Here is a 25,495-nt window from a genome sequence, read left to right on the forward strand (position 1 = left end):
ATGATTTTGTGACCAATCAACTTCTAATTTAAGAAATAACAAAAATGTATAAAATCAACACGTTAAAACTGTGAAAAAACTATTTCTTAACATTAGAGGTGTTGGTACGCCGTATGGGCACAATAAAACACTGTCTGACATGACTAAAGGAATTTCGTAGCTACAGAAAAGCACACAAGGTGCTGGAGTTACTCGGTGGGACAGGCAGCACAAGGGCGGAGAACTGTCTGGAGAACAAGGATAGGGTTCGGGTCGAGACCCTTCCCTTTCAACACTTCTCTACAGCAAAAGTCCCGCTCCAGATTTTCTTCCTGGTATAACACACCATTCCAACCTTTCACAGAGATCTCACTTCTCCCTCACGGGGCTTGATTATTACTCCTTAAAGAGCAATTGTACAAAATAATAAAAGTGTTACTTATTGAGGTAGTATACTAACTATTTCAAATGTTCACAGCTATGGTATATTTCAAGGGACTATGTAAATAAATTAACTTGTTTGCAAACTGGACTAAAGCTGGACTATATTCTGGAATATATATATTCTGATTGTTATGTTGCGTCTTAGTTACTGATGGCCAGGTATCCCTGAGTTTTGGTGAGTGGTGGGCTGATCTTTAAGGCAGGCGGAGAGTGAGGGTGTTTCATTGCCCACCTGCCAGCAGCTTGCGGGGGCGCGCAGACAGCTGTGACCATGGGGCGGACAGAACGAAGCCCGGGGAGCGCCCGCGCCCGCCCGCACGTGCGCGCGCCTCGCTCATGACATCTGCACACACTCTCACACACACAACCCGTGCCCCCAGCTCCTCCACCAGCGCCCAGCCATGCCTATTCCCCACCCTATCCTCCACCAATGGTACCAGATGGATTAACACACCTCCGTTCTCCGGATGCCGCAAGAACATATTCCACGCTGACAGCCCGGGGAATGGATTGGGCTTGGAAAGAGGATGAAACTTGGAAACGCAGCGTGGAAAGGTAAGCACGTTTCTATAAGAAAAACAACAACGCAACAGCGGAGAAGTCGGTTTGAACGTTGCCTCCATCCAGCCTCCGGCGATTGATAGTCAATGGAATGATGACCATGTTTCGTGTGGTTCCAGTTTCCAGATTGTGATTTCGGCAGCGATCCAAGGGCTTTGCTGCAGTCCCTGGCTGTTCATTCCTGTGGTAGAATTTGCCCCTTTCTCTCTTTCTGGGAGGTTGCATGCGGAAGCTTGTCTCATAATAGTCTTGCTTTTGATTACCCTGTGTCCAAAAGCCTCCGGGCATTCAAAACCCCCCCCCACAATAAGTACATGCACGGTACAATTTCCCCATGCAACTCTGTCAGTTTGTACATCTAAGGCTACATATGCCTTCGTTCCTCAGAATTTCATGAAAGCGCTGGAGGGAATCATAATTGATTAATTTATAATGGAATGTATTAAAGGTCATTTCAAAGTTGAACATTTGAAATAGTTGGTACGCTACTTCAATAAGTAATATTTAGTATAACTGCCCTTTGGAGAGTAATAATCAAACCTCATGAAGGAAAAGTGACACCTCCCTGAAAGGTTGGAATGGTGTTTTATACCAGGAAGAAAATCTGGAGGAGCACTCCCTGCAGAGATTTTTTTCCTTTAGTTTACCCAGTTCATACATTCTCAAGGACCAAAGCACAGGGCAGAACAAGTGTCGGTTTTAATTTCCAGATGTAATTTTATAGAAGAAATCAAGACTATAAATACACAAAGGTGTTATATAATATACCATAATATATTGCTTGGATGTGTGTGTACAATTTACTCAGAAACCTAGATGAAAAAACTATTTCTATGTTATAGCCAAGGTTCTATGTCACACTCCCAAGGTTGAAAAGGGGAAGGGAGATGAGTATAAACCATGGCTAAAGGAGGAAAGGCAAGAAGATGTCGGGAAATGGCCATAATTTTGACATCATGGGAATAGTAATCTGGATTTTAACACTAATGTAACATTAGTTGTAATATAACAGCTGTTCTTCTCAACCTTTGACTCTACTGGATACTTTAGACCAGTGACAAACATGTTTGCTCTGGTGTTGATTTTGTATTTGATGTGGATTGGTTGGTTCAGCTGAGTGCAATTTGCTGGATTGATTTGATTTGGCTTGTGCTTTAAAATGTCCCTGCAGTAGTTAAGACCATTGTCCCACATAATTTATCTTCATTTTATGAATCTAATTATAATGGAAGACAAACAAACTTGCTACTTGCAGAAGCATCTTGGTATGAGTGCAATGATAATATTTCATCCATAAGTTAGGCTATTTTGCTGAATCTCTTCCTCTGATTAATCACTTAAGCGACTGACATTACCATTGATTTTGTCCTTAGTTAATACTAATTCTCTCCTAGTTATCTACATAAAATATAACGAGGACACTGAATGTAACAGTTGCAGAAATATGGATGCAATGCATAAAAGATATTTTGTTCTCATTAAAAAGATACGCTGCTTTAACTTGAATATGTTTAGGATACTTTATGCTTTCTTTGTTTTTTTGATATAAAGGAGCCATAAAGTAACTCAATCCGAAAATGGCTTAATGATTCAAGAAGAATTTGAAATAATATTCCACATACTTCACCCTTAAATAGTCTTTAGAAAGAACCTATTTGTATCATATTCATTTCAAAGTTAAAAAAAAACTTTTTGAATGCATTTCCACAAGTTTTTTTTTGAATATTTCCTGGTTGGAAGTTCCAGCCAAGGAAAAATTATGGTTGATTTTTAATTTGCTTCTTCTTCTTCTTGCGTATGGCACGCCGGGTTGATTGCATTAGTCAAAACAGGGCGGACCACGTGAAGGTTGCAATCTTCCACCCCCTTAATTTGCTAATACAGCATAAATCTAGCATTTTAGATTGTGTATCTATTTTAGACACCAATCAGTTTTCATTTCTATTGAAATTAATAGAATGACAGAGGTTTTATTGAAAAAATGGGATATTCAACACAATCAGTACGCAATGGCGTTTCTAATCCACATCAACAGAATTTGTTAGTCATTTCCATGCTGCTTTTAATGTCATATGAAACTAAATCCCTACTCAGTGTACAGTTGCTCATAGAAATCAATAATTTGGCAACAATGCAAGAAATAAAGATAAAATGCAGAAGTATTCGTTATATAACAAAGCTAGCTTTCTGAAAACATGATGCTAGGGATATTTTTTAAAATAATTATTTCTGCAGTTTAAAATCTGTCCTTTATTCATCTAACTCTATCTTTCACAGTTTTTTGCCATTTGAGTTTCAGCTGCATATTTGACATAACTCATTCTAGCTTTCCCCCCCAAATGACTAATAGGCAGTGTGAATAGAACCACACTCACACAACACAGCCCTGGAGATCTGAGCTACTCAGAGGTAAACACTGTGAGAATCTGCCAGTCATTCCTACTCTCTACATCTTTCCCCGAACCAGTTTAAAAAATATTTTTGTTCAACTCCACGCCTTTGAAATTCAGTTTCTTAGTAGCTTTGCAAAGTTTTTTCTTGTATCCATCCACTGCAATTATCCTTGCAACCTTATCTATTATGAATCCAAACGTCTTGTCTCTATCAAAAAACTTTTTATAATTCTGAATATGTGGGAGTTCCTGGTACGTTTATTCAATCTTATAATTTAGCACTCTATGGTCAGCTGTCACTTAGGGGAAGAATCATCATTGTAGTCTCTTCAAAACCATGTTTCTTGAGTAAAAACAGTGAATAATGGCAATACTCAGTGGGTCAGGAGAGCCAAGCAAAGTTAACGTTTCAGATCAAAGACTTCGCATCAACTGTTATTTTAAATGAAACATCATTTTTTAATGGAGAGCTTTCATGTTTGAATATTAGCTTTCATGCTTATTTTTTATTAGACTTGGATTTTTATATCTATACCCAAGTGATTTATGTACTGGGATGCATACATCGCATGGTTTCTCCAGTTTTGAATCTTTCCCCATGAAGAAAATGTTTTAATTGACCTTTATCAGATTTTTATCTTCCCCAGATCAAAAATGGATTGCCCCACATTTTTAAGAGATTGACCTCCATCTGGCATGGTTTCATTCATTTACTTAACCTTTCTGCATCTCTCTATATATTTTGGTCTCTAACCATTGAACTTATTCCTGACAAATTCCTTGTATGTTGCAAAACATACTTGGCTAATAAAGTACTATTATGATTATGACATGGTGCTGTCTGCAAATTAGGAAATGCAGTTCTGTTTTGCTTGATTTAAGTCATTGTTATATGTTTACAACCTGACAGCCCAGTACTGTTCTGTAGTACTATCAATCAGTACGATCAATCAGACAGTGTCAGGGATTGGGGTGAACTTTATTCTGAGGGGTATTGGTTGTTAATTTTTATTCAGTTTCCCTTTTACCAATGTTATTTTGTTCATTTCCAAAGTATTTTATTTGCATACAATCTGCATTAACTATTTTAAGTGCATCCATCTCTGATGGGCCCGTGTTCTCATTTACTATTTTATGAATGTATTTCCAAAATAATGAATATTGCTAGCAAGTATTATTTTGATGTTCTCTTTATGCACCTCTTATACTTATTTAATATATTTTGTTGATTAAGTATATACATTTAATTGTGCCTGGAGGATTTCCAATTTTCTTTGCATTTGTGTATGTCTTTCTATTTAAACTGATGCTGTCCCTTACTGCATTGTTTTGAGCCTGGATGCTCACAGAGTTTCTCCTTGTGGGTAACATAATAGAAGATTTTGTATAACATAAAATATTTATTTGGTGGGTATGTGTTGGAGGTGATGAAAATGTTGGAGGATGATATGCTGGATGCAGAGGCTGGTGGAGTGAAGGTGAGGACCAGGGGAACTCTATCCTTATTGCATCGGGGAAGAGGGTGAGGATGAGCAGTACTATGGGACACAGAGGGAAGCACGGTGGCATAGCGGTAGAGTTGCTGCCTTACAGCGCTTGCAATACTGGAGATCCGGGTTCGATCCCGACTACTGGTGCTGTCTGTACTAAGTTTGCACGTTCTCCCCGTGACCGCGTGGGTTTTCTCTGAGATCTTCGATTTCCTCCCACATTCTAAAGACATACAGCAATGTAGGCAAATTGGCTTGGTGTAAGTGTAAATTATCCCTAGTGTGTGTAGGATAGTGTTAACGTGCGGGAATCGCTGGTTGGTGCGGACTCGGTGGGCCGAAGGGCCTGTTTCCGTGCTGCATCTCCAAACTAAACTAAACAGAGGAGATGCAGGTGAGTGATCCGCCTATGACAGCAGGGGACAAATTTACTAATGATAGACGACATCTTGAATATCCTAGAATGGAAAAACTTATCTTGGGAGAACATGCGAAGCAGATGGAGAAATTGTGTGTTGGGGATAGTGTCTTTGCAAGAGACAGGGTGGCAGGAGTTATAGTCCAGACAACTGTGGGCGAAGGTATGTTTGTAGTAGACTTATAGTAGATTCTTTGACATTTTCGCCACCTTGAACATGATCCCACCATGAGTCACATCTTCCCGGCCCCACCCCTTAACACCTTCCACAGAGACCACTACCCCCATAACTCCTTGGTCCACTCATCGTTTCCCACACACCACCCCTTCTCCAGACACTCTCCTCTGCAATAGCTGGAGATGTAACACCTGCCCCCGTGCCTCCTCCCTCACATACATGCAGGGAGCCCAGAAGGCCTTCCAGGTGAGACTGGCTCACGCGCACCTCCTCTAACGTCATCTGCTGCATTTGATGTTCCCATTGCGGTCTCCCTTACATCAGCAACACCAATGGTAGACTCCACAACCGTTTCGCCAAGCACTTGAATTCTGTCCTCCAAGGCCAGCTAGATCTCCTGGTTGTTAACCATTATAATTCCCCTTCCCATTCTCATACTGACCTTTCTGTCCTGGGACTCCATTGCCTGAGTGAAGCCACATGCAAACTGGAGGAACAGCAGCTCCTATTCCATTTAAGTAGCTTACAATCTAACAGTATGAAACTTATTATCAATTAACTATTTACGTACCTAACCGACAAACAACCCCTTCTTCTCCTGCTCTTTTCCCCCTCCCCTCTTCCTTGTGCCCCACCTGGATGTACAAATATCCCCCTTGCCCCTCCCTTTCCACCCGCATTCCTTCCTCTGGGTTCAGTCGCACTTCTATCCTTATCTCCCACCTTTTGTAACTGGCCTTTGTCCAACGATTTGCCCATCAGCCTATCAGCCTCTCACCTGTATCAATCCGCCAATCCCCCCCCCCCCCAACACAATCAGTCTGAAGAAGGGTCCTGATCTGGAGTGTCACTGATCCACATTCTCCAGAGATGCTGCCTGGCTTGCTGAATTACCCCAGCACTTTGTGTCATACATTTCTAAATAGGCATTATCTTGTGTACTTTATTAATAAAAATGATGGAGGGAGTATTATTGTAAGGCTTGACATTAAACATGTCAATTTACATTGTTACACAAATTACTTACATAATTTGCAATAATTAGAGTAGTTGGGACGACATTGCTAAATCTGCTTTGATCTTTAATAGTAATTAAGGTGAGGGGAAAAGATTTAATTGGAACCTGAGGGGCAACTTTATCCACACAGAGTGTGATGGGTATATGGACGAGCTGCCAGAGGAGGTATTTGTAGCAGGGACTATACAAGGTTTCATTGACATTTCGACAGGTAAATGGATAGGAAAGGTTTAGAGGGATAATAGGCAAATGAAGGCAGGTGGGACTCGGTCGGCATCTTGTCGGCATGGGCAATAAGGGCCTGTTTCTGTGACTCAGATCTGAAAATAAATTCTATTAAAAATATATGTCAGCACATTTGGCATATAAGATGTAAAGTGTCGTGTAATATATGTACAAAATGTTTAAGAAGGAACTGCAGATGCTGGACAAATCCAAAGTAGATAAAAATGCTGGAGAAACTCAGCGGGTGAGGCAGCATCTATGGAGCGAAGGAATAGGTGACGTTTTGGGTTGAACCTCGCTGCCTCACCGGGAGTACCGACCTGCGCCGCCTCACCGACAACGGCGATCCTTGCCGTCTCACCGGGACTGCCGATCCTTGCCGTCTCACCGGCCATCCGCTGACCAGGACTTCCTACGTTTCGCCCGTTGACCCAGACTCCACTCCACGCGGGCCTCCACCATTGACTCTACCGACCCTCGCCACTCCACCGCCCGCCAGCAGGCCGCAGCCATCGCCTTACCTGAGTCCTGGGCTCAGCACCAGGCCTGAAGTCTCCACGCTGCAGAGTCTTACACCATGAGGTCTGACTGTGTTGGGTCCTAGTGCTCCCCCCCTAACACAGGGAACCTCAGTGTTCGTTCCACTGGGTCTTCCCCTTCCCCCTCAAACCATGTGACCCCAGCTCCTCCCCACCCACACTACAGTCCTCATACCTCCCTCCTCCCTGACCACCCACCACCCCCCTACCAGACATCGCCTTGACCTCCATCCACTCACCTGCCTTCCTCCAGCCCCAAACCCCATCCTTGCCGTGTGTTCACCATCCCCCCCCTCACCTCCTCTCTGATACAGAACAGTCTGTCCTCAGCTGAGGCCTCACCTTTGTTCCTCTCCGTCCCCACCTCAATGAGTTCCGTGTCAGCCACGATGTGGAGCTCTTCTTTCGTCGCCTCCACATCCAAGGGAAGGAGTCCTCACCCCCTAGTAATGACTGCGTGTCCCGTCTCCAAATGGACTCCCTCCTCTTGGACTCCCCCTCATGGCCATCTACCTGCTTTAGATCTTTTTATTTTAAACTGCTGGAGGGACATCAACCGCCTCAACTTCTCCACTCCCCATTCTCACTCTAACCTCTTCCCCCCCTGAACATACAGCCCTCACTCACTCTGCAACAACCCAGATTTGGTGATCAAACCTGCCGACAAGGGAGGTGCCGTGATGGTCTTGCGCGCTGATCCCTACAAGTCTGAGGCCAGGCACCAACTCTCAGACACCTCCTCCTACTTATCCTTGGACCATGACCCCACAGACGAGCACCAGGCCATTATCTCAAACACTATCATTGGCTTCATCACTTCCGGCTCCCTGCCATCCCAAGCCTCCAACCTCATGGTTCCCCAGCCCTGCACGGCCCGATTTTACCTTCTCTCCAAAATCCGCATACCTGACTCTCCTGGCAGACCCATTGTTTCTGCTTGTTCGTGTCCCACCGTACTTATTTCCACATACCTCAACTCCATCCTATCCCCCCCCCCCCCCCCTACCTATGTCCAAGACACCTCACATGCTCTTCGTCTCCTCCATGACCTCCATTTTCTAGGCCTCCATTCTGTCATCTTCAACATTTTTGCCCAGTCACTCTACACCTCCACCCCCCACCAGGAGGGTCTTAAAGCTCTCCATTTCTTCCTCGACCGCAGAACCAACCAATCTCCGTCTACTGATACTTCTCCTCCGCCTAGCAGAGTTGGTCCTTACCCTCAATAACTTTTCGTTTGACTCCTCCCATTTCCTCCAAATCCAAGGCGTAGCTATGGACACGCGCATGGGCCCAAGCTATGCCTGCCTCTTTATAGGGTACGTTGAACAATCCTTGTTCGAGTCGTACCGTGGCCCTATCCCCGAACTCTACCTAAGCTACATCGACGACTGCATTGATGCTACCTCCTACATTGGGTCAGAACTCACTGACTTCATCCATTTCATCACTAACTTCCATCCAGTACTGAAATTCACCTGGACCATTTCCGACATCTCCCTACTGTTTCTAGACCTCACTATCTCCATCGCAGGTAACAGACTAATGACCGACATCTACTACAAACCCACTGACTCCCATGGCTATCTGGACTACACTTCTTCCCACCCTGCTTCCTGTAAGGACTCCATCCCCTACTCCCAATTCCTCCATCTACACCGCACCTGCACCCAGGATGAGGTGTTCCAAACCAGGGCATCGGAGACGTCCTCATTCTTTAGGGAACGGGGGTTCCCCTTTTCGACTATAGGTGAGGCTCCCACAAGGGTCTCTTCTATATCCTGTAACTCTGCTCTCACTCCCCATCCCCCCCAAGGGCAGAGTCCCCCTTGTCCTCACCTTCCACCTTATCAGCCGCCAGATACAACAGATAATCCTCCAACATTCTTGCCACCTCCAACGGGATCCCACCACTGGCCACATCTTCCCATCTCCTCCCTTTTCGGTTTTCCGCAGAGACCGCTCACTCCGTAACTCCCTGGTCAATTCGTCGCTTCCCACCCCCTCCCCTGGTACATTCCCTTGCAACCGCAAGAAATGCTACACTTGTCACTTTACCTCCCCCCTCGACTCCATCCAAGGACTTAAGCAGCCTTTTCATGTGTGGCAGAGGTTCACCTGCATCTCCTCCAACCTCATCTATTGCATCCGCTGCTCTAGGTGTCAGCTGCTCTATATCGGTGAGACCAAGCGTAGACTTGGCGATCGCTTCGCCCAACACCTTCGCTCAGTTCGCAACAACCAACCTGATCTCCCGGTGGCTCAGCACTTCAACTCCCCCTCCCATTCCGAATCCGACCTTTCTGGGCCTCCTCCGTGGCCAGAGTGAGTCCCACCATAAATTGGAGGAGCAGCACCTCGTATTTCGCTTGAGTAGTTTACACCCCAGCGGTATGAACATTGACTTCTCCAATTTCAGGTAGTCCTTGCTTTCTCCCTCTTTCCCCCTCCTCTTCCCAGCTCTCCTGCAGCCCACTGTCTCCGCCTCTTCCTTTCTTCTTCCCGCCCTCACCACCCCCACATCAGTCTGAAGAAGGGTCTCGACCCGAAACGTCATCTATTCCTTCGCTCCATAGATGCTGCCTCACCCGCTGAGTTTCGCCAGCATTTTTATCTACCTGTAATATATGTACATTCTCTTTTTAATAATCTTTAATCTGTAATCCATAAATAAGAGGGATGAGTTGTCACAACAAATTATTTTGATTTAAAAATTGATCTCGCAAGTGAAAGCAGTATTTTACAATTTTAACATTTCATGAGACAGCAATCAAAATATGCATAGCAATCAGTTGCATATCATCACAAATATTCCCATATTTACAGATAATGCATTAAACAGGGAAAAGGGTTGGAATTGCATCCTTCCAAGGAAAGAAAATATATATTTTTTATGATTAGAGGATTTCCTTTCTCCTTGGTCACAATTGAAAGATGAATGAAAAGCATCATAATTGTTTTTTGACGCAATAACTGAGAAATCAACAAATCGGCTGAAGATTCATTCATTTATGGTAGGTACTAAGCGGTATAAGAGAAAATGTGCCCAGGGAGATAAATAATTCAAAAATGGTGGCCAATTAAGCAGCTTCTGGGCTTCCTTCCTTCCTGGAGGTACTATTACCAAGATAAGATTTCATATATCCCATTAGCCAAGTGAGTATTGTCAGACAATTCAGCTGTGGGCAACATTGATTTTGAGCAATCCTGTTATTGTTCAATATGCTTTCCAGTTCATTGAAACATACTTTGAAATTCTGTATGATTTTAAACCATTCCCTAACATAGGACATAGGGATCAGTGCTTGTGCTCTTACCTGATTAAATCAAGTTAACAATACCGGTGAAAAACCATCCCTATAATCTCCACAGCTAAGCCTTTCTGAGTTGATGCCTTCAAGGAGGGATTTTCTATACCATTGATAAATAGGAAGCGTTTATAAGGATTTTAACTTTGTCATCCCCCATTGATTTTCTGTATCTTGTCTTTTTGTAGTAGTTAGACTGTGTGTAATATGGTATAGGAATATATGGAAATAATTCCCTGCACTTTCATTGATCCCAGCCCTCCACCGTGTGGGGCAGCGCAATGGCGCAGGGCCTCAGTCTTACATTGCCAGCGATTCTGATTTAATCCTGACTACCCGTGATGTTGGTATGGAGTCCGTACGTTCTCCCTGTGACCGTGTGGGTTTTCTCCAGTTACTCCGGTTTCCTCCCACCTTCCAAAGGCATGCAGGTTTTTAGGTTTATTGACTTCTGTAAATTTTCCCTGCTGTATTGGATGCTAAACTGGGATAACATTGAACTAATGCACTGGTGATCGTTGGTCAGCGTGGACTTGATGGGCTGAAGGGCCTGTTTCCACGCCGTATCTCTAAACTAAACCTCCCCCACCCTCCCTCCCTCCTCACTCACAGACTAGTCTTGGTATTTTAGCACATGCCATATCAAAACTATATCATCATGGCAGTCCACATGTGGTTACATTTTCATTCCAATTGTGAAAGGTAAATCTCCATCGGACTCAATGTAACTGACTCTCATTCTAATTACTAGGATGTTCTGTGGAATTGACTCCAACCCCCGTTCTCTTGAACCAAAATGCACAAAGCAATCTTATGTTCTGATACTGATGATATCTCAAGAAAATTTGAGTAACTTTTTTGATTTGGGTTACTTTTTTTTATTTACTGGTGCAGTTGAAGAAATTGCCTCTCGTTGGTAATACAGTTAGTGAACACTATGTTGCACCTCAAAAATATCTCAAAACCCTTCACATACTCCCGGCAAGCAGCGTGTGGGACACTCCCGGCAAGTAATCCCGGCTCATCGCCGTGGTCCGATGACTGAGCACTCGCCTGCCGCGGACCAATGATGGAGGACTCGCCCGATAGACCCGGCTCGCCCATCGCCGACTCTGAATCAGTCCCGATCCACTGGTGTTGATGGGAACCACACAGCAGAGAGCAATGAAGTGGACCAGCAAGAGCAATGGGGAGGATGAGAATTAAAGAGGGGCCAGTGGAGGGCTGCCGAGAATGAAGGGGGAACTGGCAGGAGAGGGGGAGGGAGAGCAGCTGCCACGTGCGGCGGCAGGCAGTAGACAGGACTGTTCGGTATTTTTTAACTTTGGTGGAGCCAAAACGTTACGACATTTGTGTACTGCCTAGGTTGTCTGCAAAACAAAGCATTTCACTATACCTAGGTATTCCAGGTATATGTGACAATAAAGTATCATTCATTCATTCATTATTATTCATAAGATAGATAACTTAGATTCGGTAAAAATCATTGACTTGAAATCTCTTTTTGTTATTCTATCATCAGACTTTGCTTATCACCAGGGTAGTTCGACCAAAGGTTTGATTATTGACTGATAAAAGCCTTATTCCCCTCCATTTTGGAGGGATTTGAACTTCAGAAGTCTTATCGCAGACAAACTGATGATTTCCACCAATCATATGTCATTTTTGTTTTGTTACCTTTAGAAAATTCAGGAATGTTAAAATATGCTGCATTTAAAGAGAATATTTTTGAAAAGCAAATACTAGAATAATAATATGCATTACCTTCAGACATATGTTACAAAAGTCTGATACTTTCTGTTATCTCTTAGCAGGTTATGCAGTATCAATGGAAAGTCTATTTGATAAATATTTTAGGCATTGATTCTCATGTTTGTAAAGTCGTCACGACTGAAACAGTGTATTTGTTCATTCCATGGATATAGCCTGACCTGAGTATTTTCCAATGTATCTTTTCCCATATCTTTTATTACATTTCTCGCACCTGCATTGTTTATGCTTTACATATATTACTCCACTGTTTCATCCTGTACTTTGATTAGATTATATTCTTACATTATGCAAGTACACAAGCAGAAAAAAAGAAAAAGGCAAGAAGATCCTCAATAAACACGATGAAAGTGAAAAGATTCTACCATCAGTGTAACATTTAATGAGCAGGAGTGTCTGAAGAATATAAGAGGATTATTGATATTTATTACTAACTCCAGCATTTTAGTCATCAGATAAAAAGGGGTATAAAACTGATATCGATGTGAGTATAGAATTACCAAGTCAGGAGAAAGTGATACTGCTTTTTCTGACCCTCAAATCCCCACAGGCCTTTCTTGTATCCTCAATGACATCATTTTCCAGACAGCACTTAAATAGCATGTTACTGGCAGAGCTTTGTAGAAGGATGCACATAAAGGAAACAATTCCTACTTGCAAAATGTCTCATTCCATGTGGCAGTAATCTGAAGAATGTTTACCTTTGTACCTCGGTTTACAGTCATTTTGATTAGAGGGTTATTTTTAAGTAAAGTGTCCTCCATAATGTTTGGAACAAAGACCCATCTTTTATTTATTTGCCTCTGTACTCCACAATTTGAGATGTGTGATTTAAAAAAAAAAATCACAAGTGTTATTAAAGGTTTTTTTAATACATTTTGGTTTCACCTTGTTGAAATTACAACTGTGCTTATACATAGTCACCCCCATTTCAGGGCACCACAATGTTTGGGACATGTGGCTTCACAGGCGTTTGTAATTACTCAGATGTGTTTAATTGCTTCCTTAATGCAGGTATAAGAGAGCTCTCAGCACCTAGTTTTTCCTCCAGTCTTTCCATCACCTTTGGAAACTTTTATTGTTGTTTATCAGCATGAGGACCAAAGTTGTGCCAATTAAAGTTAAAGAAGCCAATGTGAGACTGAGAAACAAGAATAAAATTGTTATAGACATCTGCCAAACCTTAGGCTTATCAAAATCAACTGTTCGGAACATCATTAAGAAGAAAGAGAGCACTGGTGAGCTTACTAATCACAAAGGGACTGTAAGGCCAAGGAAGACCTTCACAGCTGATGACAGAAGAATTATCTCTGTAATAAAGGAAAAAACCCAAACACCGACAGATCAGAAACACTCTTCAGGAGTCAAGTGTGGATTTGTCAATGACCATTGTTCGCAGAAGACTTCATGAACAGAAATACAGAAGCTACACTGCAAGATGCAAACCACTGGTTAGTCGCATAAATAGGGTTGTTGGGTTTTAAGAAGTACTTAAAAGTGCAACCACAGTTTTGGAAAAAGGTCTTGTGCACAGATGAGACGAAGATTAACTTATATCAGAGTGATGGCAAGAGCAAAGTATGAGGGAGAGAAGGAACTGCCAAGATCCAAAGCATACCGCGTCATCTGTGAAACACAGTGGTGGGGGTGTTATGGCCTGGGCATGTATGGCTGCTGAAGGTACTGGCTTACTGATCTTCATTGATGATACAACTGCTGATGGTAGTAGCAAAATGAATTCTGAAGTGTATAGATACATCCTATCTGCTCAAGTTCAAACAAATGCCTCAAAACTCATTGGCCGGCGGTTCATTCTACAGCAAGACAATGATCCCAAACATATTGCTAAAGCAACAAAGGAGTTTTGCAAAGCTAAAAAATTGTCAATTCTTGAGTGGCCCAGTCAGTCACCCAATTTGAACCCAATTGAACATGCCTTTTATATGCTGAAGAGAAAACTGAAGGGGACTAGCCCCCAAAACAAGCATAAGCTAAAGATGGCTGCAATACAGGCCTGGCAGAGCATCACCAGAGAAGACACCCAGCAACTAGTGATGTTCATGAATCACAAACTTCAAGCAGTCATTGCATGCAAAGGATATGCATCAAAATACTAAACATGACCACTTTCATTTACATTACATTGCTGTGTCCCAAACATTATGGTGCCCTGAAATGGAACTATGCATAAACACTGCTGTAATTTCTACATGGTGAAACCAAATGTATAAAAATGACCTTTATTAAAATCTGACAATGTGCACCTTAACTACAAGTGTTTTTTTTCTATTACAAATCTCAAATTGTGGAGTACAGAGGCAAATAAATAAATGATGGGTCTTTGACTCAAACATTATGGAGGGCACTGTATATCTGTATATCGCAGTTCAACAATAAGGGGTCTTTTTTATGATTGATTTTAATATTCCTGATGGAAACCTTAGATCAAGGCTTTTACCAAGGGTTAAGCCCCCTGAGAGAGAGTGGCTGCAAGTGATTGGCCTAACATGGCAATGTGTACCAGTTAGACAATATGCACAGTTGCGAATATATGGCAACAATCGAGAGGGATGAGACTGCAAAATCACTTCACCAATTTTCTTTGTGAATGAATCCTGACTTGTGTTTACCATTCAATTATTACCTTTGTTAATTTTTAAGTGGCCCAGATGAGTAAAGAACAGTCAGGATGCATATTCCCTGCTGTGATATTGTTCTGGATCACAGTCCCTTCCAGGGAGGGGTTTTGATGTCTTACTTTGTAGCCATGAAATCTTAATGTGTTCTGACTTGTCAAAAGATTACAGGTATCCCGTATGCTGTATAATAGCCAATAAGAAAATGTAAAGAATAATGACTAATCCTGGCCTCGCCCCCACTCACTTTATAAACAAAGTTTAAGTTTGAATTTTTTCAAATAAAAGACTCAAAGTGCTAGAGTAACTCTGGGTCAGACAGCATCTATGGTGAACATGGATGAGTGACGTTCGGGTCGTGATCCTTAAAACATGGAATTTGGTAGAGATCCATTCAAGCAAGTAGAGCTGCTGCCTCACAGTACCAGAGCACTGGGTTCGATCTTGATCTCGAGCGCTGCCTGTGTGAGTTTGCATGTTCTCCCTATGACCGCGTGGGTTTCCTTCAGGTGCTCAGGTTTCCTTCCACTTTCCAAAAGCATGTGGGTTTGTAGGTTAAATGTTCTCTATAAATTGTCCTGAGTGTATAGGGAGTGGATGAGAAAGTGAGATACATAGAACTCATGTGAATGGGTGATTGATGGTTGTTGTAGATGCGGTGGGCTAAATGGCCTATTTCCAAGCTGTAATCTAATCTAAAATAAACTAATGGGAATGTTGTTGCTCTGAGCAAAGAAAGAAATACTGCAAGACAAGTCATAGTATATCGCAGTTGATGATATAATTGCTTTCTGTTTTACCTCCGTTTAGCTAGGCAGGCATGTGCATTTAGGTTCACTGAAGTAGCAGAATAAATATTAAGCTTTAGCGGTGACGATCTTTGCTGGAGTAGGACGGGCTAAATCAATCATCTCATTGAAGTAGCCCATCTCCAACGTTAGAATGAGAATGTTATGAATGACTTTCTAAATTAACCTTGGGCAAACAATAGACTTTGAGTGGAAATGAAGGATTGTTAGTCAGCATCAATATGTAATGTGTAGTCTAGCGTGGGTGAAAACCTTGCCCTCAGCACTATCTTCAGCAGCTTTTTCACAGCTGTGTGATGCAAGGACATTTTGTGCAAACAGCACATGGGTCAGTATGTCATTGCTAAACAAACAAATTAAGACAGGTTACAATTAGATAATTTTCAAAGCAATTGAGGTTTTCTAAAGCAGTTAGCAAAGTTCCACATTGGTGCGATATTGCCCAACCAAATAATAATTTAGAGCATTAAACATTGCCATCCAACATTATGTAACTTGCATAACAAAACGCCCTCAAAGAAAAGGCAAAGCTAATAAATAAGAATTGCAACAATGTAGTATGAGGATAATGTAAATGTTTAAATCATACCTTGGTCTGTTTTCTGTGGGCAATAATTATGACCAATTCTGAGTTCTGTTACTTTGATCTGTTACTGCAATTGTGAAAAACTCATGAACCCTTTTATTTATATGTGAACGTTGTTCATTTTACATTATGTTTCTCAATTTCATGATGTCACAGTTGTAGCTATTTTTTTAATTGAGCTGTAAATAAGCCACAATCATGGCAAATATTTAATCTGTCATTGATTAAAAAGGTAAAGAAGGTTTGACTGAATTTTTCAATATGCTGTCCTTGTATCTGAGTTTTGAACACATACTGAAAATGTGCATCCATTTAGGTCTTCTACTATTGCAATCTGTTGCATGTGTTTTACAGGGTTATTATTATAGACAGAAAGAGGTAGAGAGTCTGATACAAATAGGATGGTCATTCCAGAGTTTAGGGCTTTGGCAGTTGAAAATATGACCATCAGAAGTGAAACAATTAAATTTGGAGGTGATTAAAAGTTTAGAATTGGAGGCATTTTGGAATCTCGGAGAATTATGGAGCTGGGATTGGGAGGGGTATAACAATGAGGGGATTGGAAAGCATGGATAAGAAATGTAAGATCAAGAAATTGCTTATGTAGGGCCCTATGTGGATTAGCAAGCTTGACAGTAAATCAGGCGATTTGTGTGTTAGGACACAGGCTTCAAACTTTTATATGACTTTAAGTTTATGGAGAGTACAAAGGAGAGGCCAGCCAGTTAGAATAATTGAGTGAAAATGTTATGCATTCCTTTGATCCTATCCTAATGTGTCATCTGTCTCACTGGAATCTTAATCCCTTTGTCCTCGTCTCCTGGATCATTTATCAACCTTGGAGTAATTTTTTTTTTAATTAGTGTGTTAAAATGAATTCTTACTATAACATTTATGTATCATCGTAATGAGTGGTTGGCAAATAACATTCCTTATTCAGTGTATCTAAATGTGCGATTTAAGATTTTATGTACCTCAATAAGCTCACTTATCTCATAGTAAACCATCAGCTGCCTGTCAGTTGTGCCTTCCAGGTATTTGAACCCTTGAAATGAGGATCTGCCAAACCTATTATAACTTTCTCTTAAAGGTTTTGCAGTGATAGAGCCAGTACTAAAGCTTGAAGCTTTCTGTTCTTGCCAGTAAAACATCCTTCATCTTTTCTCAGTCCTGACTGCCGATATTAATCAACGAGAGAGAAAACAAAGGTCTTTCATTCAGTGCGCTGAATTGTTATTTGGTTTCATTTAAGTTGCTTTAAGAGAGACTTTTTAAACTTGGTTGGCAATTACAAATATCACTTTGCCTTCCATCACAGCGAGGAATGTGGTGGAGTCGCTGTGGTGGATGTTTATGGTAAATATATATTTGGGTGTCTTGTTGCTCTTTATGGTATGACTGTATGGCAAATCAAATTCCTCGTATGTTGCAAAACGTGCTTGGCTAATAAAGTGCTATTATGATTATGAGTGCAGAGTGGGAATTTCATTTCAGTTCTAAAGATTAAAACTTATTATTCGGTTAGAACAGATAACTTGTGCTCTGCTCCTCATTTGGGCTGGTTCCCTTTTGCAGGATTTTTTTTTTTAAACCCATAGGAAGTCTTGCCTGGGGACAATAGCAAACTGGAAACTCAGGAAAGCAGAGTCTACATTTAATGGTTCATTCGATTTAATGGTTGCCAATGGCAATTCGAGACTGATTTTACGACTTACACTGGTGGTAAGCAGATTGCAAAATTACCTCAGAACTGCTAAAATTTCAAAAATATATTCTATCTCTGAGGAACTATGTTTATTTCAATGAGCACCTATGCAAATCTGCACTGAAAATTAAACATTTAGTTATTTTATTTTTGAGTGCTTCCAATAGAACCCTTAATCTAATTTACTAGAGAAGATTCAATTGTCTGAAATGAACTAGCATTCATTTGCAATATTATAATAATGAATTATGTTAAATTGCATTTTAAACATTTTATTATATTTTGACTTTCCTTGCCAGAAGCAATGTGAGCACTTTATCTAATTGCTTCCTGTGCATGCTGACTCAAAGGCACACTGCAGTTTTACAGAGGCCAAGGGAGAATTAAGAGCTGTATTGCCAGACATTTAAACCTGGTACATGCATCTTGGATAATACATTCTTAAAAACACATTCTTAGTTCTCTAGGGCATGTCGAAGAGGGTGAAGACATTATTAACTAGGTATATTGTGTGGTATGTTCCATTGTTTCAAGATCATTTATTGAGCTAGGGAGCGTTTAAAGCAGTGTTCATATTTTTCGGAGTCATTTGCAATTAACTTTGTTAGGATTTGAACTCGTAACCTCCAACTCTATAACACTGAATCATTCACTGACAACTCTATAACACTGAATCTATTTCAAAAATAATTTATTCACTGACAATTATTTCAGGTCATCCCTAATTTAAATGTATCCTATTTTCACTCATCCTTTCAAGATATATATTTTACCGCAAATCACTTGATGGGACTCGGAGCAGATATATTAGTGAATTCCTCCCTCACTATTATCCAATGGTCCAAATTTAGGAACAACTCGGATTTGTTAACTCAGTACAGATCAGGAGTCACTAAATTGCCTAGGACCACATATATCCTTGGTAGAAAGAATATACACAAATTTATTATTTAATTGTTCAAGAATGTTTATTTGTCATATATACCAGATACTTACAGGAACAATTACATTCTTATTTGCTAATGTGCCTGAAAAAGTATATATCTATATTCTTCAAGGAGAATTACATTCGGAAAGCGAGAAGTATCGTCAAGGATACCTGCCATCCTGGCTATTCCCTTTTCCCCCCACTATCTTCTATGAGAAGGTACAGGACTTTGAATGCACAGACATCCAGACTTGCTTCTTCCTTACTGCTTTCAGACTGCTGATTCAATCACCTGTTTCACAGTTGCTTTTCATATGTTGTCACGTATTCCTACTCTTAAATCTACCTCATTTGGTTATTTCATAGCGCATTTTGGCATTCTTTTTGCACTACTTCTGATTGCACTGAAATCTTTGCACCATTTCTGCTGTTTTAGACGTCGTGTTTATTGTTGTATTTATTGTACAGCTTAACTTATGAACTTTTATTTGATTGAACCCTGGTGTATATGGCAATAAACACACCTGAATCTGATCAAGCAGTATTTAAATAGCACTGTAGAGATCAAAGATAAGAGACATTAAATGCTGCATAACAGAGTCTTTCCCATTGTTTCCAACCATTACTAATGATCAGAGAGTAAAAGATGAGGGGTGAAGCAAAGTACATAGATGCAAGCAGATGGGACCATCTATTGTATTGTCTTTAAAACACATTTTCCATCTCTTGCAGTCTTTAACGAAATAGGCCCGGTGGCGCAGTGGCGGAGTTGCTGCCATACAGCGCTCACAACGCCAGAGACCCGGGTTTGATCCTTGCTACAGATGTGTCTGTATGGAGTTTGTACGTTCTCCCCGTGACCTGCTTGGGATTTCTCCGAGATCTTCGGTTCCCTCCCACAATCCAAAGACGTACAGGTTTGTAGGTTAATTGGCTTGGTATATGTGTAAATTGTCCCTGGTGTGTGTAGGATAGTGTTAATGTGCGGGATCGCTGGTCGGTGCGGACTCCGAGGGCCGTAGGACCTGTTTCCGCACTGTATCTCTAAACTATACTAAACTAAAGGCTCTCTGTACCGCACACTGTCCTTAACCTTTGAAACCAATAGTGTCCTCATGCATGGCACATGTTTTAGAAAATACATTGAGGAGATACAAAGGTACCCTGCAGAATTTAGATGGTGGGAGTAAATACAATTGTAACCTTAACAAGTCAATGCTACTTTTAGAAGAATAATGGCAGAAGGGATGAAATGGGAACATTCTAGAGTCATTGAAAGATACAGTTCAAACAGATGTTTACGATTAGGTCAAAGGGATTTATCCAGAATCTGCCCCTTGACCTGTACAACTCATGCATTGTGTCCATGGCTATGGGGTTCCCTTCCTACTGCTGGTACAGTTTGCGAAGTGGGGTGATCCATAAGAGGCAGTTTTGCCATAGTCGTGGAACTAAGGTTTTTCCTGTGACCTGCACGTGCCATTAGAAGCTTTTTTCCAGTACTTCACATTGATGTTTAGAAAACTGCATGCTTGTAAAAAATCAAGCAAGGTGACTATGCCTTCCAATGCTGTTTGTGCAGGGCAATTGGTGAGTCTATGGCTCTTACAAAGTCAAGTTATAGATGATGAATGACATTTTCTACCCAGTTTGCAGATTGTGCAGAGAGTTAATAGGATCAAAGGTATTCACAAAATGAGACCTCCCATTTGTATGAACGATTAAATATTATGAAAATAGTCAATAGTATTTCGCTATCAACATGCAAAAAGGGCACCAGTTATAGATTTGTTATATTCACTACATATTATGTGTCAACTCTTCCAAGGCTTTCCAGGCCAGTATGGATGGAATTTTGCAAGCAGTAGATCATTGCTTTTGTCACTATGGTAATATGTTGGTACTGACGAGTGCAGAAGAGAAAAATCTGCTGATCACAGAGGCAGCATTCAGTGCGTTATGCGAGCTGACGGTGAAGTTGAAGCAAAGCAAACCATATTGTTATATTGAGAATCGATGCACCTTGGCTTGAAGGTCAATGTTAATGGCATTCCAGCAGAGAAGGAAAGAAATAGATGGCATTACACTAGTATGCCTAAACATAAGAATATAGCAGAGCTAAGATTACTCCTGTACATGGTGAAGTATTACGTGCAATTTCTTTCAGATCTTCTGACAGAGCTCACATCATTGCATTGCTTGTTTGCAGATGAGGAAAGCATAGAGGGATCGAGATGTTCTTGTGAATGACAGATTTTTTAAATTCCATGTTGGTACAGCAAGTGGTTAAGTGGTTAAGAAGGCAAATAATTTATTGGGCATTATTGCAGGAGAGTTACAGTTTAGAAATGGGGAAGTATTATTAAAATTGTATAGAGGCTATGAGTATCACTGCAAAAGGTCCACAGCAGATGCCATCTCCATGGCCCTACACTTACTCTTGGACTATCTGGATAACAGGGCATATAAGTCAGACTAAAATGTATTGACTACAGCTCCACCTTCAACACAATAATTCCAAACTAAACTCATCTCCAAACTCCTGGATTTAGGACTCATACCTCTCATCTGCAACTGGAGCCTTGAGTTTCTAACCCATAGACCGTAATGTAAGAGTTGGCTACAAAGCATCCTCCATGATAATTCTCAACACCAATCGCCCACATGGGTACCGTCTCAAATGTTTACTATACTCGATGATTCAATTATATTGCTTGCACACACATGACAATGCAGCCAAAATTTGTTCTAACTCCATTACAGGTTTATATTGACACCACAGTGGTGGGTTGGATCTCGAGCAATAAGGCGGAGTACAGAAAAGAGTTACAGAGCTTCTAACATTGTGTCAAGACACAAACCTCTCCATCAATGTCAGAAAAATGAAGGAGCTGGTCATCGACTTCAGGAAGTTTTTTTTTGCTCAGACATTTAAAACTAATGTGATAGGAACTTTTTCTCTTGAGGTTGGTGAATATCTAGAATTCTCTATCCTGAAGGATTGTTGAGGTAAGATCATTGTAGGTATTTAAAGAAATAGTAAATACATTTTGAATTATAGGGGAATTGGGGGAGATGAGGAACAGGCACAGAAAAGGAGATGAGATCTGTGGCAGACCAGCCATGATCATTTTGAATGGTGAGGCAGATTTGATGGAATCCTATTCCTGCTCCTATTAAATATATATCAAAAATTACAGCAGGTTCTTGGGCAAGTGGGCTTCTTCTTCTTCTTGCGTATGGTGTGCACAGCCTAAAGTTGTAGGACAACTTGTTCTAGTTGATCTTACTTGATTGTGCACGCCAGGTTGATTGCATTCGTCGAAACAGGTTTCGGTAACTCCTCGCGACCATGAAGGAGACTCACAAAATGGGTGTAAAGGGATGAACAATTAAGTACATATGTGTAAATCAAAACACTTTGCAATGAATGTGTTCGTGTTCATTACCTGTCAACTTCAACTGGATAGTATTGTGATGTAGTGCAGGTGCAATAATAGACTACGTGATAAATCCTGGGCATGAGAAAGCCTTCACTTTTGTTTTAAATATAGCTGTGAAAAACAAGAGGAACTATGCAGCTAAAATCCAATCTCGAATCAAGAAATTCTTCAGATTTTGCTAAAGTATATTCTTTATCTCATAAACCATTCCCAGTCCACAAATCAGCAAAAGAAGACACAGAGTGCTGGAGTAGCTCAGCGGGTCAAGCAGTATCTCAGGAGTACAAGGATACAGTGCATTCAGAAAGCATTCAGACCCCTTCACTTTTTACCACATTTTGTTACATTGCAGCCTTATTTTAAAATGGATTCAATTTTATTTTAATCATCAATCTACACACAATACCCCAGAATGAAAAAACAAAAACAAGTGTTTAGAAATTTTTGCAAAGTAATTAAAAATAAATAACTGAAATATCACATTTACATAAGTATTCAGACCCTTTGCTATGACACTCAAAATTACCCGTAGACCTCCGAGACAGGATTGTGTCGAGTCACAGGTCTGGGGAAGGGTACATAAGAATTTCTACAGCATTGCAGGTCCCAAGGAGCCTCCATCATTCTTAAATGGAAGAACTTTGGAACCACCAGGAGCCTGGCCAAACTGAGCAATCGGGGGAGAAGGGCATTGGGCAGGGAGGTGATCAGGAACCCGATGGTCACTCTGATAGAGCTCCAGAGTTCCTCTGTGGAGATGGGGGAATCTTCCAGAAGGGCAACTATTTCTGCAGCACTACACCAATCAGGACTTTATGATAGAGTGGCCAGATGGAAGCCACTACTCAGTAAAAGGCACATGACAGCCCGCTTGGAGTTTGCCAAAAGGCACCGAAAGGACTCTCAGACCATGAGAAACAAGATTCTCTGCTCTTATGAAACAAAGATTGAGCTCTTTGGCCTGAATGCCAATCATCACGTCTGGAGGAAACCAGGCACCGCTCATCACCTGGCCAATATCATACCTACGGTGAAGCATGGTGGTGGCAGCATCATGCTGTGGGGATGTTTTTCAGCGGCAGGAACTGGGAGACAAGTCAGGATCGAGGGAAAGATGAACGTAGCAAAGTACAGAGAGATCCTTGATGAAAATCTGCTCCAGAGCATTCAGGACCTCGGACTGGGGTAGAAGTTCACCTTCCAACAGGACAAGACCCTAAGCACACAGCAAAGACAACGCAGGAGTAGCTTCGTGACAAGTCTGTGAATGTCCTTGAGCACAATTGAACATCTTTGGAGGGACCTGAAAATAGCTGTGCATCGACGCTCCCCATCCAACCTGACAGAGCTTGAGAGGATCTGCAGAGAAGAATGGGAGAAATTACCCAAATATAGGTGTAACAAGCTTGTAGCATCATACCCAAGAAGACTTGAGGCTGTAATCGCTGCCAAAGGTGCCTCAACAAAGTACTGAGTAAAGGGTCTGAATACTTATGTAAATGTGATATTTCAGTTATTTCTTTTTAATTACTAAACACCTGTTTTTACTTTTTCATTATGGGATATTGTGTGCAGATTGATGATAAAAAAAAAAAGAATTTAATCCATTTTAGAATAAGTCTGTAACGTAACAAAATTTGGAAAAAGTGAAGGGGTCTGAATACTTTCTGAATGCACTGCATGTGGCATTGGACCCTTCTTCAAATTAATTGTGATGGGTAGAGTAGGGAGTAAGAAAGCTGGAAGAGAGGAGGTGCAGGACAAAGTCTGACAAGTAATAGCCCTCCACAGAGGGGAGGGGAGTTACCAGATAGTTAGGTGCTTGGACAAAGGCCAGTGATATAAAGCAGGGGTGAAACCAAATGATTGTGGCAGAAGTGAGGGTCATCTGGGTGGAAAAGGGACAGGGGAATGGTTATGTTGTTATGTGAAATTGGAGAATGCAATGTTCATACCGTTAGTTTGTAAGATACCCAAGCGGAATATGGGGTATTGTTCCTCCAAGGCAAAGAAAGCACCGGGTAAAGAATAGATTTAGTTTAGATAGGTACTTGCTAGAACGCAAGAAGATGCTGGGCCACGGGGGCTTTTTTTCTTCTGTATGAGCCCATAATTGTATGGCTCAATCACTGTCATTTGGTGAATATGTACTATGTACTAATATATTTGTGAAGACATTGGAATTTCAATTCAAAGTTTGGCTCTCTGCTGAAGGAAAATTATTGTAGGTTTAGACTTTAGTCGTTCCACATCAAGCTGCAACATATTAAATCTGCAGGGCTCCCTGAGCAAGTGGGGGTTTGATATTGTGACCACATTTGTTCTCATTGTCGTTCCAGTGAGGGAGTACCATGACCACAAGATCTGCTGCAGTTTAAGGCAGACTGCCATCTTCTCATGGTGGGCTTTGCAGATGTCACTTGCTTCCCATGAGCAAGTATACAAACCTTGCTCTGCACCATAACCTCATTGAATGTCCATTTCCCTCACTCAACTATTCACTTAGCCTGTTTCAGTTCACTCCATCCTAATTAACATCAGGCTTGAGGCTGGTTTTATTTGTAATCATGATTCCACTGCTAACAATCTGCAGGATTTGTGGCTGTTCCTCAATTGCTAACTGTTTCTACTTGTAACTAATTGAAAGCAGCATTCCAATGTTGTTTTAAACCATAGGAACAAATCCCTAATGGTTTACTAATCTCTTCAGGGCACAAAGTTTAAACTATAACTTTTACATCTTTCCAGTAGTACATCGCTCTTTATAACATATAACATGCACTGTAGCTTTTGAGGTGCTTCTTCTAATAGTTGATTCTTGATTTCCCCAATGAGTAGTACAATAATGCATTAATTGAAATATAATGACCAGGAAAGACTATATTCATTTCTGGCTGAGTTGTCTGATTTGACTGGAGGTAATAGGACACAATTTTCAACTCTTCTGAACTGAGAAGGATAAAATTGGCCAGAGTTGTAAAAGAACTGGGAGCAGAAGCAAGCAAGTTGGCCCTTTGAGCCCACCGCACCAGTCATCAAGGTCATAGCTGATTACTTTATTTTAC

At 41.2% G+C, this 25,495-nt stretch overlaps 1 protein-coding gene across 2 annotated transcripts in view; it reads left to right on the forward strand.

The window, feature by feature from the left end:
* The first annotated feature begins 747 nt into the window (after positions 1–747).
* LOC116977628 (phosphodiesterase 4D interacting protein) overlaps positions 748–25,495 on the forward strand; it is a 375,033-nt gene continuing 350,285 nt past the window's right edge. For both annotated transcript variants that reach the window (XM_033028241.1, XM_033028242.1), the window contains exon 1: positions 748–978. In XM_033028241.1, coding sequence (XP_032884132.1) covers positions 854–978 — 125 coding nt within the window. In that variant the 5' untranslated portion in view covers positions 748–853. The remainder of the gene's footprint in view (positions 979–25,495) is intronic.

Source organism: Amblyraja radiata, chromosome 10 (genome assembly GCF_010909765.2).
Source record: "Amblyraja radiata isolate CabotCenter1 chromosome 10, sAmbRad1.1.pri, whole genome shotgun sequence".
In the NCBI taxonomy this organism is placed as follows: Eukaryota; Metazoa; Chordata; class Chondrichthyes; order Rajiformes; family Rajidae; genus Amblyraja; species Amblyraja radiata.